The sequence below is a fragment of the Acanthopagrus latus genome, chromosome 11 (assembly GCF_904848185.1).
Source record: "Acanthopagrus latus isolate v.2019 chromosome 11, fAcaLat1.1, whole genome shotgun sequence".
In the NCBI taxonomy this organism is placed as follows: domain Eukaryota; kingdom Metazoa; phylum Chordata; class Actinopteri; order Spariformes; family Sparidae; genus Acanthopagrus; species Acanthopagrus latus.
In genome coordinates, this window is record NC_051049.1 from 17318178 (window position 1) to 17334800 (window position 16623).

A 16623-nucleotide genomic window follows, 5' to 3' on the forward strand; every position below is an offset into this window, starting at 1 on the left:
ACAAGGACTTTCTGCCCCCCCCCTTTTTTTAAAAAATTATTTAAAGAAATTACCCATTGTCGATCCAAAGTAACAAATGTGGTTGGGCCATTGCTGTTGGTCTAGAAAATAACACATTTTCCTCCCCTCACTGTTTTAGGTGAACCAGTTCAGGCAGCTTTATGCGAAGGTGATCAATGACAAACACGATGATGTCATGGCCAAGTTTGGCGCCATCCTGGCCCAGGGAATCCTCGATGCAGGTTAGTGTCTAAACAGAAGAACACAAGTCAAAACAACAAAACAGTACCTTTTTATACTGGCTGTTAATTCAATGTGTTACCTGAAATGACACCAGCTTGATCTAATCTGTAGGCATTGAGCGAGAGATCAAACCAGTTCTTCCTTAGTGTAATGTTTAATTGCACTGTAAAACAAGTGAACTTCTCTAACTGTAATGTGTATTTATGGTTTTGTGTGTTCACCCTAAATCAGTTCCTTTACGCTCAAGCAAACACAGAGTAACCCTCTTCGCTTGACCACCCGTGCACTGTGTCTCTGGAACAAATCATGCCAAGGTGCATTAGCGCCTGGCGTTCCTACCTCAGCTTAGCCCTGCTCAGCTCAGCTCTCAGCCACATGGCCTGTTGGTCTCCCCCTGGTGATTACTGTTTGTCCGATAGTCTCTGTGTTTGTGTGTCTGTGCAGCTGTTTGTGGACACAAGCATGCGGCGTGTGTTTGTGTGTGTGAGGTCCTAGAGTGCTGCACATCATCACATGTAGAGCTACACAGGCAGAGCACACCCATATTCCCCTATATACACAAAGCCTCATACAGCCAGGAGCAGAAACCCATTTTCTCGCACTAACATAAAACTCAGTGTGCTGCGCCAGAAAGAAACCAGCTCTGTTTACACACTGCTGTCTAAATACACTATCAGGTGTTGCAGCTTACACAAAGTGAAGCCTATCTCAAGTATTTGCACCGTTAGTTCAAAGGATAACTGCCTCATATGTGTTTTTGAGCTCTTTGACTCATGAATGTTTTTCATCAGTCATCAAAGTGCACCTTGATTTACTCGACGCCTGCGGCTGCACTATTATTATTTTGTTCTGAGTGGATTAGCCATCGTGATGACAGAGAGGACCTCAATCGCGTATCAAATCAGCCACATTAACAGTAATAAACTCAGCAGACATGCCAAGATGACCCTGCGTGAGACCATCCAGACAAATCCTGACCACACCGGTGTCATTTTTCATACACCAGACACTCTCCTGACACACACCACCCCACATGCACACACACTTCATGCAAAACTCAACTTTAGTGTGCTTACAGTTTAAACAGTTTCGGTTAGGAAACACAACACTTCTGTTTGAATTTTAGACATGCTAAACTCGTGCGGTGTGAATGTTTTAGTATCCTGGTTCTTCTAGCGGGTAAGGCGTTTTTCGAGGCGCACTGTAATTCTGTTTAATTTGATGGGCGGAAGTGATTAGACCTCAGTTTCATGATCATTGGTGCTCATTACACAGGAAATGTCAGTCCCTTTTGCTTGTTCTCTCACTCTCTGACTCCTGCATGATCAGCCCCATTAGAGACTTCATGTAAGTAATTGATGCAGTCCATTAATTAGCTAATGGTTTCTTCCTCATACATGTAACAGAACATATCCTATCTGCTTGATTGTGTTGTTGCAGCCATCAGGTTCGTTGTTGGTCATAAAACTCCTTTTGAGAAATCACTATCCCTGTGCCTCCTTCACCAGCTCCTTGGAATGAAAATTGGCCCACAAAACAAAGAGTTGGCAAAAACAGTGGTGCTAGTCAAGTGCTCTCAACCTCTTCTCAAGTTTTTAAGAGACTCTTAAGCATCCAGTCGTGGTGAAGTGAGCAGACCTCGTGACTCATTTTGGCCAACGTTCAACCTGGGACTGGACTTGTTTCAACACTGATGCAGATGTCAAGAAGGTCCCATTACTAAATCATTTGTGACATCTGAAAAAGTATCAGATTACTGTACTGGTATTGTTTGAGTCGAGCCCGCTTTTCTTTGGAAAGGCTACTCCCTAGTAACCAACCTGTTTTACAGGAAGGTTTTTCTCTGTCCCTACAGAGGTGAAGATTGACCTTGGTTGCCACCCTCTGTCTTCCCAATTGCGATTCCTCCCTACTGTTTGTGCCAGGGAGGCAGAGGGAGGTCTGTTAATCCCTGGTACTGCTCCAAGGAGCACCCTTGGCCACTGTTCATCCCCTTCTGTTTTTCCAGCTCCAGACAAATTACAGTTTTGGGGGGTTTTTGCGAGAGCACGCACGTTCACCATGAATGGCCACTGAGACTTCTCGTGTGAGGCAGATGAATTATTAATCTCCTGTGTATCTCAGGTCTAATGACAATGACTGAACTCAATTTTTAGATTAAAATGCAGGATGCTACAGACAATGCATTCCTGGGTTTAACTAGCTGGCCGGTTTGTCCCCCGTCATATAAATCCTTCATATCAGAACAGTTGATGCCAAAAAGACAACCGTCTCGGGGTGGTGACCATCCTGGTTTGTGCCCTCATTAACCTTACACTCTTTCATCTTACAGTATTCTGCCAAGTTTGCCAAGAATGTTTCACAATCAGTTATCAGGATGACCCTAAAAGAATCCTCCCAAAAAACTTAACAATACAAAGGAATGTAATATTTCAAAAGATGCAGTTCTTATTTGCACTTACCCAGTTAAGTCTATAGACTGCGAGGTCTATTAAACGTGTCGAATGTACTAATCAAGGATTCTCCTGCAATGGTTTCACCTACAGCTCTCACGAGACCAAACTAAAATGGAGGACATTTTCTATTTATGGTGCAATTGTCCTCTACTGGGAAGTATGTATTTTTAACTTTAACTTATCAGGGCTTGTTGATGCCTTCTCCTTTTCAGCATCTGCTGTTTTGCTGAGCAGGCATTCCTTCTCATCCTTGTCCTGACTCAGATTTGATACAGAACGCTGCTATTTAAAATCAGAACTCTGTCAGTTCTATTTCAGAGTTGTGACAGTACTGTTTATTACTGTTGTATTTAAAATTGTTGATTTGATTTTATGAAACTGGGCTGTAATGTGTGTATGTTCGATCTGTTCCAGTGTCCTGGTCTCCTTAATTGATCTTTCTAGAAAGTCGAAACATGAAACTAGTATATTTAATCTATATTCTGCAGACATCTACCTCTGTAGCTTTTGGAAACAAAACACCTTGTCTTTTAAAGTTAAAAGTCACTATCTTCTTTGGTTTGCTTTTAGCAACTACTTCAACTCACTTTAGGCTGTGAGAGTGCCTTCATTCACAGAGATGTCTTTGTTACGGCCCCAAACTGAACACAACCAAAGACTCGAACAAAAAGAGGCCAGTAACATATAAAGGACGCCGACTCAACACAGTCAAGATTAAATGTTCTTTATTTAACAAAAGAAAAAGGGCAAGAGTTCCTGGCCAAACTGAAAAAAAGAGAGAGGAGACCCCAGGCCAGCCATGACCGTCGCATCTGGGGAATCCTCCCAACTAAAGCTGCCTAATCAATACTAAACCTACTTAAAGAAAGAAAACAAAAGATACGAAAACAGGACTACCAGGAACTCAAACCCAAATTAAAACAACAAAGCCCTGGCACTCTAACAGGCCAGGGAACTGAACCCAAACTCAAATCAACCACAAAGTAGAAAACAACAAAAGACTGTGAGGCCAGCGCAGCCTCCCTCCTCCTGCAACACACCTGTAATGAGAGAGAGAGAGAGAGAGAGAGCGACGCCCTGATACTGCCTCCTTTTAACTGCTCAGGTGATTGCCCACACCTGAGCTCAGGAAGGCAGAGCAGGGCGGAGACAGAGGACACACACACACATAGGGCATTAACTTGGCCACACATAACACCCCCACCCTAAGCTTGTGAATACCAGGGAGACAAACATGAGGAAAAAAAAAAAAACACAAAAAAAGTGTTCACAAGCCTAACAGTGCATCAACGTGTTGGCCAGGACGCTGCCCCACCCCTTTCAAAGGGTTCTCCTACAATAGGAATCGGGTAAAGCGGAAGAAGGTGAATCAGCTGATTTGGCTTACCGGACAGCTGACACACGACAGGTCCAACAGTGGCAAAACCGCTGCGGGCCTTCAGCTGGCTTCACAACCCCCCAGTCATCTTGAGGATCAAGCTGCGGCGGTGCCCACTTATGCATGAGCACACCCTCTTTCAAAAAATAACTGGGAGACCCACCTCCACTCTCATCACCAGACCCCACACCCCCAAAAGGAGAAGTCAGAGTGGGATCACACTGCTGCTCAACAATAAGCTGTCCACGTGACATAGAAAACGTACTTTCCGACTCCTCCACTGGAGTAGGGGGAGATGGACGAGGGGGAGAAACCGGGCTCAGGGAGGAAAAGGCAGGCCAAACAGACAAATCGCCGTCAGCTATAATGTCACCCAGCTCCACTTCCCCATCACCAGACCCAGACAGCGATTTACATTGCTTCTTTGCCATAGCGTGGGTAATAGCACAGATGGAAAACACCCCTGGAAACTTTTCCACTAAGTTATCTGAACACTCAGACTGGGGCACTGCTGTCACTTCAGGATTAAGTAGGACCTTCCCACCCGCCAAATCGTTCCCCAGGATCAAAGACACCCCTCTCACAGGAAACTCATCACTGACCCCGACAACAACAAGCCCCGTAACTAACTCCGAGTCCAGGTACACAGTGTGTAAAGGAACCCCCACAACCTGCATATCAAACCCACAAACAAGCGCAGATGACTCAGTTGAAGATTTCTCAGACAGAGGCAACACTCCTTTCAAAATGACAGACTGAGAAGCTGCACTGTCCCTCAAAACAACAACAGGAACTTTCGGTCCTCGGGCACCAACTCATATGCCCTCAGCACCGCCTTTTTGACATGCTCATAATCCAGACTCAGCTCTGATGACAAAGATGCATAGGCATCCTGAGCTTTACCTGTGAACACACACTGTAAGAGTAAGGTCCAGACATGTTTGGGCCACTGCAAGGTATTAGCAACACGTTCAAACAAAGTAAAATATTTATCAACATCTTTATCATTAAAAGACGGAACGAAACGGATGCATTTGCTGATGTCAAAACCACTGGATGAGGAGTGAAACGGAGATGGGGGGGACTGCTGCAGTTCCAATTCTTTCAGTCGAATCTGCCTTTTTGTTTCTTCTTCCATCTTCCGCACCTCCATCTCATAACTCAACTCCTTCTCTCTCAAGTCTAAACGGCGCATCTCAATTTCCAGCTCTTTGAGGCGGACCGTTTCACCCACATCTGAACCTGCACCCTGCACATTCACTTCACTCAGCAGAAGACCTTTTTTTGACAATACAGATGATATTTCAGCTTTAATAGATTGTTTCTTCATCTGCTTAGACACAGGGATTTCAAGGAAACTGGCCAGAGAAATTAAATGCTCTTTTGTACAAGAGTTAAACTCCTCTAGTGTCGGATGTGTGACAAATTTCTCGGCATTAAACTCCATAATGACGTGAGGAGAAAAACACACACCGGCCAAACAGAGAAAAAAGAACCGCACCAAAAAAACAAAAAAAACCACGGTGCACGAGTGCACAGTTTGACAAACACACCAAAGCACAGGTTGTAAACACTCTGCAAACCAAGCCGTACTATGAATGATAGTGCCGACACACACGTTACCATGACACAGCTTGAACAATCACATAACCAAGAACAAGCCAAAAAAACATGTGTCAGTGACAACAAAGGCACACCACAAAGTCACCCAGATATTGCCTGCACAACCTGTACAAAAAAAACACTGGCACTCAATTGGACTCCACAAAAGAAGACCCAACATGGAACAGACGAGCCCCCAAATATGTTACGGCCCCAAACTGAACACAACCAAAGACTCGAACAAAAAGAGGCCAGTAACATATAAAGGACGCCGACTCAACACAGTCAAGATTAAATGTTCTTTATTTAACAAAAGAAAAAGGGCAAGAGTTCCTGGCCAAACTGAAAAAAAGAGAGAGGAGACCCCAGACCAGCCATGACCGTCGCATCTGGGGAATCCTCCCAACTAAAGCTGCCTAATCAATACTAAACCTACTTAAAGAAAGAAAACAAAAGATACGAAAACAGGACTACCAGGAACTCAAACCCAAATTAAAACAACAAAGCCCTGGCACTCTAACAGGCCAGGGAACTGAACCCAAACTCAAATCAACCACAAAGTAGAAAACAACATAAGACTGTGAGGCCAGCGCAGCCTCCCTCCTCCTGCAACACACCTGTAATGAGAGAGAGAGAGGATTAAGACCTAGTGGTTTATGTTGCATAGCAAGTAAAACAGGCTTGTGGCGACAAGCAGGCGTCGATTCGCTTGAGGCCGGTTGAATTAAGCTGAAGACATGCCTCGACAGACTAAAACATTCTATAAGCATGAGTCTTTAAGAAATACAAAATGTTGGCATGCTGTTTGCCTACACTTGAAAATCTGCATATTTTTCTTTGTGTTTGCTCTGAATGTTGGTAATATTTTTGCTGTCATACTAAAAGGTATTTCACATAAAATCTCTTTTCACCTGACGTGTCATCTGGTTGATGACCAACATCATATAGGTCTGTGCCATAATGGTCAAACCGTCCCAAACTCCTCTTCCCTCTTTCGTTCAGGTGGACGTAATGTGACCATCTCTCTGCAGTCCAGGACGGGTCACACTCATATGCCATCGATGGTCGGCCTGTTGGTCTTCACCCAGTTCTGGTTCTGGTTCCCCCTTTCCCACTTCCTGTCATTGGCCTTCACACCAACAGCTATAATCGGCCTCAACAAGGACCTCAAGGTACTGCAGTCACCAGACGTACTGTGACGTGTGTGGGAAGGAATGTGTAGAATAGAACTTTTTCCAACACAGGTTTTTAAAAAATTAAATAAACAAGAAGAAAATTACTTTCAGATGTTCAAAAACATCAAGCACAATTCCCTTAAATGGGTTACATCCTATGTCATTTCAGAGGACAAGCACTCAAAAAAGGTAAACCACTACATCTGAATGATTTACTTTTTAATTAAAAACTGTCCTTCATATAGCTTTTTCGCATTGCAGTCATGTGAATTCAATGCAAGTCCATTTTTGTGTCGATGTTGAAATATAATTGGACAAAAGTATGGCTGCTGAATTTGTCATAGGCACAATGTTTGATACAGAGAGGATTTAGTTTCTTGCCGTGGTAACAACTGTTGCCAGCAGCTGATCCATATCGAGGCCCACCTGACTATGGGCCTGTTCTGGCCCTCTGCCACTCGCACACTGATGCCAGAGGATCACTGTGACATATTGGGGTCTTAAACCGACATTAAATGGGCATTATCTCTTCATTGATACCCACACACTTTTGCGTATTGTGAAGCTCCAGCTGTACACGGCCCTTAAGAATAAAGGCGTAATAATGGTGTAAAGCCCCAAAATAATACACAAGGGATAGAGACCAAAGGTTGGTGACCGCAGGGTTTAACAGACTCTGTGCTGCACCCTGCCAAGGCTCGTCAACATCGGTTACATTGCTCAGCCCAAGTCTTCGACAGATATCCTCCTTATCATTTACAGATTGTTCTTTTTTAGCAACAAACTTTAGGTAGACTTTTAGAAAGTCACTTCACTTTCTCACTGCTTCTCTGTCTGCCTCCATACTGCAGTGGAACGACTGAATTATGAGGTGATAAAAGTCCTCCTGCACACATCTTGTGCTGTTGTGCTGCTCTGTTGGACCATAGAGCCTGTTTAATAATTTGGTTTCAGAACACTGTTATAATATGAGAGCTCACACTAAACAGAAGTCACATGGTGCTGCTCTGGCTGGAGATCTTTTTTTATGTTTGTCTAGGTAAAGCTGACAGAGCTCTTCTTCATTTGTAAGCCTGCAGCTAATAGGTTTTTTTAATAAGTGCTTATTCTTTTGTCTGTATCAGTAGTAGGGGAACTTTGCTTTAAAACTTAACTAACCTGATTAAACCAAGTTGAATGGAGTACTAGCACACTCTGTAACACTTTCCTCTCAATCACTGAAACAGGAGTCATCAAAGGTTCCCAATGGAGCTGTTTTTCGTTGAGAGGCTGCCCTTTTTGTTTTTCAGGTGCATGAGGATGCACATGCTCATGTACCTGCAGTTGACAAGATATACAGCCCTGCCAGTTCTTTCACACCTGTCCATTGACCAACAGGTGGTTTGAAAGCACAAAGAAAATAAGCACTGCAACTGCAACGACAGGGTAGAAGCAGACAACAACTAGCAAGTTAAATAATAATAGGATTCAAAGTACTGTTAAAAAGTGTTCCTGTTAAAATGTGTTAAAATGTTTTACTGAGAATGAAATGCAGTCAACGTGTTTTGTAGAGCTCAAGGATACACATATTGTGTTTTTGTGAGAAGCAATTAACAGAAATTGAAACTAAGTCAGATAATGCAATGCTTGTCAGCCAGTATAATCTAAAATCACTGTAGAAATATTGACATTTACGATGCCAGATTTTAGAGAAGGATTTGATGTGACATTTTCCTTCACGGAAACCGATACGAGCTGCTGTCTAACAAAGTTTAACTTGTGATTTTCCTCAATTCACACTTCACTTCATTATTCAGGTTGAATCTGCTCTTCTGTAATGAAAAGATGAAATCTAACTGTTTCACTAGCAAGTATTATTCATTAAGTATTCAAATCTAGTCATCAGTCTTTCTGTAAGGTTGAGAAACATGTTCATGAGTTTTCTGTGCATATGCTGAGATAAATTAGTGTTTACTACATCACTGACTGGTTAAATTGTAATTCTTCATCTTTTCAAATTAGGAAACTGGACAAGGTTAAAATGTTAGCAAAACAAATCTAAGGGACGGAGCGGTACTTCAACATTACATGATGTGTTTCGGTTTAACAAAGTCAGAATATTAGCACAATATTAGAACAATTTACCAAACCAATTTCAACTCAGTGGAGCAAGAGGTTGATTTTCATGATTGTCTCACTGATCATTACCTCTGTCATCGTTCAAGCTGTCCTTAAAAATTAGGTCAGGGAGAACACCTTAAACACATAGTAAAAGATGAATTGTTTCTAGCACAAATACTGATTGATTTTACATAAGACATACTAGCAGCTCTTTGAGGCTGTACTTTGAAACAAGATTTTTTTCTTTTTATCCATCTTATGTGAGAGTAAACTATGATTTCTGAAATGTTGTCCAGACAACTTTCTGACATTTTATTTCCCAAAAGGAAATAAGCATATTAATAGAAAGTGAAAAACGGCCCTAGTTAACATGCTGACATTTAGCAGGTATAATCACTGTCTAAAGACTCATTTATACTTCCTTGAATACAGAAATGGGTACATCCGTTTCAAACAATATGAACATCACCTCCGTGCGTCTTTCACGTTGGCATGGCTGTTAAGGAATAAGATTGCCGCTCAGAGTCGAATTGGTCTCGCACAGACCTCGACATTTCCTTTGCCACCATCCGACTTGCATTTAATTGCCATCGCAGCAGTTCTGGGTTAACTGTTTGTCTCTGTGCGCAGGCAAAGTAACTGTAACTTCTTAAAATTTGTCACTGACCTGCATGACCTATTCTCAAAAAGTTCTGCCATTTTTTTTTTTTTAAACTTGCCCTAACCCTAACCCATCAACAACAAAGTGATGTTACCAAACACCGGCTGTTCTTCTGTCGTCCTCTTCAGATGCCTAAGGTGCAGTACCGCTCCAACTGCAAGCCCTCCACCTTCGCCTACCCACCAGCTCTGGAGGTTCCCAAAGAGAAAGAGAAGGAGAAGGTGAGAACTGATGAACTGAGGCGCCAAATCACATCAGCTTGTTTTGCTTTCCCTTTTCTGAAATGATTAGTTGAGGAAAGCTGACCTCGCTTCGTTTTGATTTGTGAATAATTTTGAACCCTCCCTGTAAGACTCACCATTTTCTTTCACATTATATTTATTATTCTATCATCTCTGGCCTATTTTTCACAGTTGCTTCACTTCACGATCCTAGATGCTCTTAGAGAATGTAATGAAGAGACCCAGCAGCGTTTATGTTGTGGTTGACTGGTTTGTAGAAGGTCTGAGTGTGTATTGGTATTATCTTACATTGTGCAAATGTCTGTACTCTCTCTCTGCATGTCAGGTTTCCACCGCTGTTCTCTCCATCACAGCCAAAGCCAAGAAGAAGGAGAAGGAAAAGAAAGAAAAGGAGGAGGAGAAGATGGAAGTGGTGAGAAATGCTCAGCCCTCGAAAACCCTCTACTGCTTTATTACTAATGGCCTTATTTTAGTTTCTCGTCTGCTCTCACTCCTTCCACTTAAAAGGTCTTTAAATATTTCAATTGCAAATTTAACAATTACAGATTGAAGTAGGGAGTTTTATCTACTTAAACAGAAAGATCTACCCTAAGTTAAGCCTTTTACAGCCGTTGTTTTGCCTAAATTAGAATAAATGGACTCTTTCATCTTCCCGGTTTATTTAGAAGTAACCTTTTCAAATATACATTTCATGTGTGGACTCATGAACTGCTTTGAAGGTGGAGAGATGCAGTAATATTCCATGTGGTGTACTTCTTTGAAGCAGACCACATGGCAATGCAGCCACAGCTTGTGTCCTGGTGTTTTTAGTTTAAACATTTCATGCCAAAGCCTTGTTTTCTTACCACATGTGACTTTTCTTGATTGCAAAAATCAAGTTAAAACAAAGGATGTCTGAAGCAGAACAGTGCACCCATACACATATCTACCTTTTATTTCTTTTCTTAAAGTCTGTCTTAACACTTTCACTCACCCACACCCAGTGTTCACGGACAGAGTCTGTCAGTCGAGAGCCAGTATAACTTTCATTGGGATTTTCTCCCAGCGTTAGCAGGATGTTTGATCCATCCTGCCATGTTACGTCTCAGCTCTGGTGCTGAGAGACGAGCTTGGAAATGTCCAGCCCGCTCACATCTCAGGTTTTTGATTGTCCTTGGTTTAACTTATAAAGAAGGCAGTTGCAGGCGAGGTCTCCACTCACACTGGGGTCAGACGGTTCAAAATTCACCATTTGCCATTTTCTGGACAGTTTTATGGAGCTGACTTTGGTTTTGGCCCCTCTGTTGCTTTTAAGCCAAAATAGATGAGCTAAACGCAAACAGATTGGTGTCATTTTATGTCTGAACTCAATAAATCAATGAATAAATCAAACTCCTTAGTTTCCTTAATTTCAGTGCCATTGAATCAAATAAAACAATGACGGGAAAACATTAACGACAACTATGGACAAACTAAAAATGGTCCTGCAACAAGGCTTGTAAAAATGGCAATGCCACTGAAAGTATCTGTAATTTTTATATGTATTTCATTTCTTACTAAGTTATCCTTCAGAAACGCAAAACCCCTAAATCTTTGATTTTTATTCACCCTATTAAATTATTGGGAAAACTGCACATGTAAACACTGAAATTTGTTGAATGGTAATGGAATATAAGAAAATAAATAAATAAATACATAAATAAATAGTTAAATAAATAATATTCTTCTATACATGTTGGTTGAACAAAACACACACACTTTAAGGAATCACTATAAACGTTTTTGTGCATTTTCCAATATTATCTGATGTATTATAGATGATCATTTATTAATTTAATGATTGATAATGAATAATATTTTTGTTGTTCATTGCAACCCTTGAAATACTGTTTCAGTTTCAATTTGATAGATGCATACATTACCTTTTAATAAAAAGCTAAACAGGCCAGTTGAAGCGCAGATTAGAAACTGGGTCAGCGGAGAAAAACTGTCTTTCAGAGCATCTGCAGGAGATGATTTAGTTTGGTGTTGAAATACAGTTAAAAAAGTGCCAGCTCCCTTGGCACATCTGTCCTTCACTGTCTATGTTTGGTTGGTTCAGAACGTGGAGAATATATGCCTGTTTTTTTATTTAGAGATAAATTGTTAAATACTTGATATAAGTGTATAAGCAATATAAGAGAAGTGATCAATAAATACAAACTTGGATGAGAGCAGAACAGATACAATACATACAAACGATCGTGGCGTATTTAGGAAAGTAATCCCAGTGGTCCTGATGCAGAAAATGCTGCTTCTATGTCACAGGAGGTCCAGGAGGGTGAGAAGGAGAAGAAGGATGAGGAAAAGGAGAAAGAGAAGAAGAAAGAGGCCGAGCCAAACTTCCAGCTGCTGGAGAACCCGGCTAGAGTGATGCCAGCTCAGCTCAAGGTCCTCAACATGCCGGAGACCTGCCGCTACCAGCCCTTCAAACCGGTAATCACACACTTCTACCTCCTGTCTGTCTATGTGTGTGTGTTTGTTGTTGAAATAATTCAAGAGGTCTCATCAAAGAATTACTACATTTACATTCACAATAACATTTAGAACGTAACAAACATGACTTTAATGATATTTAACAATGTAGAAATGTATCTTACAGAGGAGTTTTTTCCTTGAAAATAAATCGTTGAAATACGGATGCAGCTTGTTGGTTGATTTTGGCTTCTGTCGAACATCTCCAAGTCCAGAAACTCTCCTTTCCTCTGGTCTATAAACCAGACGGCTGCAGTCCTGCTGTAAATGTTGACAGTTTTCCGCAGTAAACGGCAGGACGGCGTGCACTCTCCCACTGAGCACTCACCCCAGTCCTGTAAAGAGGAAGTACTGTTTGATTTTGTGTCTAGCAAGCTGAGCTGAGAGTATCACACCATACGACTTCTTGTATCAAGTGCCAAAATGTTGTCTCGGCTTGTCTCAAGTTTTGTAATGCCGCTTTCCTTTTAAGGGTTTGTTTTTACATTCAAAGACGAGTTTAGGAAGTGAAGAGGTTTTACAGTCGTGTCTTGAAATCTGGTCAGTGTTGGGAGCTGTATTGAAAGACGATTATGTGGGTCAACTTACTTTAATATGAAGTTTCTTGTCTTTATCAGCAGACCTGAATGATTCCACACAATGATTATTTAAACTCTTGTTTTGTTATTAAGAATTAACCCACCTAAATAACTTTCCCCCCCAAAATGTCTTACTTGTCCACATTGTTTACTCAAGTATATGGATGTATAATGATATCACCATGAAATATTTTATATATTGTGAATTGTGCATCATTAACCTATTTTGTGTCTTAGCTTGACATATGCTATATCTCGCAGTGCCTTATTTAAAATACAATTCTGTAGTCACATCCCCACAGCACTCAGACATTTGGGGCTTTTCTTCTTGCTCTCTCAGCCACAGCACGTCAAACCATGGAAATTTTGAGTTTCAATTACCAGTTTAAGTGTGCCAAGTTTTGCCAAGCATGGGCTGCAGTGATTTCTCGACTGCGACCGGCCAGCACTGACCCCCGTCTCTCCCTCAATCAAGTGTGTTTTGCGAGACTTCACTCGTGTGTGAGTGTGTGTCTTTTTTGCGTCTGTTTTTAATTTCAGTGATCGGCTTTATTTTATTGTTAAATCCTGAACAGTGCCAGGACCAGAGTGGTGTTAACATTTCTAAGAATTAATTGTTAATTTATAACAAAGCTTTCTTAGCAGCTGTTCTTTGATAGACTGCGAGTATTTACCCTCATACAAGACACAGCCACGTGTCAGCCGGCTGGTTTTAAATGTCTTCGACTCGGGACAGTTGGGCCATTAGTTAAAGACACACTTTCAAGCATGAAGCCCTCTGCCGAGTCAGCTCATGTGTGGCAAAGCTCCATTAGATTCTCGAGGGAACTGATGGCTTCACGTTCACCATGTGGTGTTAGTGGTAATACTGCACGCACCACTTGGAGCACATAACAAACTGTAACGATAAAGGACTTACATGCACGACTTACATGAAACTTTTGCCTGTACTGTACCCAAAAATTGTAATGCCTTTAAATTATCCTAATCAAGTTCGAGCAGAATAATTGGTAAATAATGGAGGAATGTCACGGTTAGTGGAGGGTCGTCAGTTAATTTTTTGCCCCTAGAGCGTTAATTTATTATTACACAAAGTTTTTTGGTTCCAGCAAGATTAAAGTACTTACAGAAGAAATTCTTACAGTGATGACAAATATCCTCACTTAACCTGTGAGCGTGCTGCTTCGCCTGCTTTCTGCTTCAGTCAGACTGTAGAACTCTGTAAATGCTGAGTCCAGTTTCTGTCCAGCTGTTACACAACTGTTATGGCTCCATGTCAACAGTGAAGAGTGATGTGTAAACAAACACAGAGCAGCTTGTTCTCTCGATTTTGAGCAAGGACACTCCTGTTGAATATCAGCAAGTCTTGACGCTGAGCCTGATTTTTGTCTGTCACCAGCTCCACACAGGCGGGATCATCATCATGAAGGACACCAGCGAGGAGGAGGAGGAGCTGGTGGAGCCCGTCTCAGCTCACGGCCCAAAAATCGAGGAAGAAGAGCAGGAACCAGAGCCCCCCGAGCCCTTCGAGTACATCGACGAGTAGAAAGCGCCCTCACAGAAAAGGTACGATCACAGAAAACATTCCTCAATCTTGTTGCATCTTAAACAGGTTTGGAGAGCTGAGCCAGCCTTTATTTATTTAGTTATTTATTTATTCATTTATTCTTCATTTTCTGCTGGAAGGTCTTTGAAATTTCAACTTAGATGTATGACTTTTAGACACAGAGACTAGAACCGCTTTAGCCTCACACCAGATCAAACAGAAGTGTGGTCGTGTTGCAGCTTGCATTCTGAAAATCAAGGTAAGGTTACGTGCAACACCGTGGGATTCCCCTGGATTTAACACACTCCCACATGACTGTCGGGCAGTTTTCATTGGAATTATCATTATGTGATAGCACACAATGCAGGTCTGCGCTGTTGTTTCCCCGCCTAACCCAGTTTCACCCGTCACTGACACTGAGGAATGTACACACCGCTGCCATCTCAGAGGGCAAACATTCTCGCTGCGCACGCCAACAATTCAGGATGCCTAATGATTCCTGGCTGCTCGTTGTGTTTGTGTTGGAGTGGCTGCAGCCCGCCTCCCATGTAGAAGCCTCTCTGTTGCGTGTGATGAGACCGATGAGGTGTCAATGACCAAATTAGGGCCTCTGTTCATACTATGTCATCCCTTTATGAGGTTCAAGTGCTGTGTGACAGATTAAACACAGCAGAGATCATTGTCAGGCTGACTCCATGGCCGAGGTGTGTGTGTGCCAGCAGTCAGCACGGCAGCCGAGTGTTTAGAGTCACCAAATCCTCACGTAAGGTCACAGTTTTCATACTCGGAGAAGAACTTGTTCATGTTTTCTCATCCTTATGCCCCCGACATGACAAGATGTCACGCTTCACCACCGTGTGTTTTCACTCTATCAACCTGATAAGAGCTCCTGTCAGCTCATCCTTTTAAATAGTATTTAGAACGATAGTGTAATGATACACATGGATTATTTATTTATTTATTTTGCAGCAGACATCTCATCATGTCATCGCAGGAAAAGTACAAATGTAAATAATTCCTACGAATAAGGGTTGCAGTATTTGGTTTGTTTGGTTTTTCAAGCCAAGACATGTTAGATAGTAAGTTGTCTTTTGTAGATCAAAGTTGTAACATCTCTGAACTGAGGAGACCATGGTTCAAATCCTACTCAGAACATATTTTACTGTTGACATTATTTTTACACCAAGTTCACTTAAAATGTTCTGTCTTTAAATGTATTTGTCACTCTTTCATCATGTAAAACATGGTTGGGACTATAATATATGTTTATATAAAACAGGAAATCCATGTTTCCCCCCCTAAGAGTTCTGACGTCACTGCAAGTGTCCAAAAAGAAAAACAAACCTAAACATGGATTTCTCATATCAGTCAGTTTGTTGAGCAGATTTAATATATGTGCATTGCACACTGCAGTTTTGTGGATTTTCAGTAGTTGTAAACACGGGAATGTTTCGTCTCTACCGTCCTTTATGAAATGCATGTTTTTAATCATCCTTGATAATCAGATTCTTGCTTCATTTCCTGATATGTATGCACTTCTTATTTGGCAAATTTATATTAATCAGATAAAGTAAATCACCTCTAACTAATGTGTTGTTTTCTTCTCCAGGTCGCAGGAGAATCGAGTACCCAGCATGTTGGCCCAGCGTCCCCCCCTCTCTGTGCATCCATCTATCCATCCACCTCCCCACTCCACTTCCTCTTTTACACGTTTCTTTTCCTGCTCTGACTCCTTATTGGCCAGACGGGAAACGTTTTACATTCTGATATTGTATAATTTCTGTCCGTACAATAAAAACAATGTATATTGGAGACTGTGTGTGTGATTCAGTGGGTATTTCAGCAGCCATGGGTGGAGGGAGTGTCTCTAATCCCATACATTTAGACTGGTTTACATTCTCAGCAGTTTGTCTCCGTACAGTGAGCTGCGTCTACTATATACTGAAGCGTCTCTGGGTGGCAGTGGGGAGGGGAAATAACTTTCTGGTTGTCTTGAAGATCAAGCGTCAGGAAAACTAAATAAATCTGCCTATAAGTGACACTTAAATGTGTACATTAAGGGGAAACTTGAGCTGTGTTTCTGTTTGATCCCTTTTAACTTTGTTTATTTCTACTTCAGATTAATTTAGAGTTGGTTGTGTTAATTTAG

The 16623-nt window shown here is 41.7% G+C and overlaps 1 protein-coding gene across 1 annotated transcript in view; it reads left to right on the forward strand.

The window, feature by feature from the left end:
- The window catches only part of psmd1 (proteasome 26S subunit, non-ATPase 1), a 41294-nt gene extending 25008 nt beyond the window's left edge, over positions 1-16286 (forward strand). The window contains exons 19-25 of the mRNA XM_037114833.1: positions 140-242; positions 6682-6851; positions 9744-9836; positions 10183-10269; positions 12144-12311; positions 14328-14494; positions 16084-16286. Of these exons, the coding sequence (XP_036970728.1) occupies positions 140-242; positions 6682-6851; positions 9744-9836; positions 10183-10269; positions 12144-12311; positions 14328-14474 (768 nt within the window). The 3' untranslated portion in view covers positions 14475-14494; positions 16084-16286. The remainder of the gene's footprint in view (positions 1-139; positions 243-6681; positions 6852-9743; positions 9837-10182; positions 10270-12143; positions 12312-14327; positions 14495-16083) is intronic.
- The last annotated feature ends 337 nt before the right edge of the window (positions 16287-16623 follow it).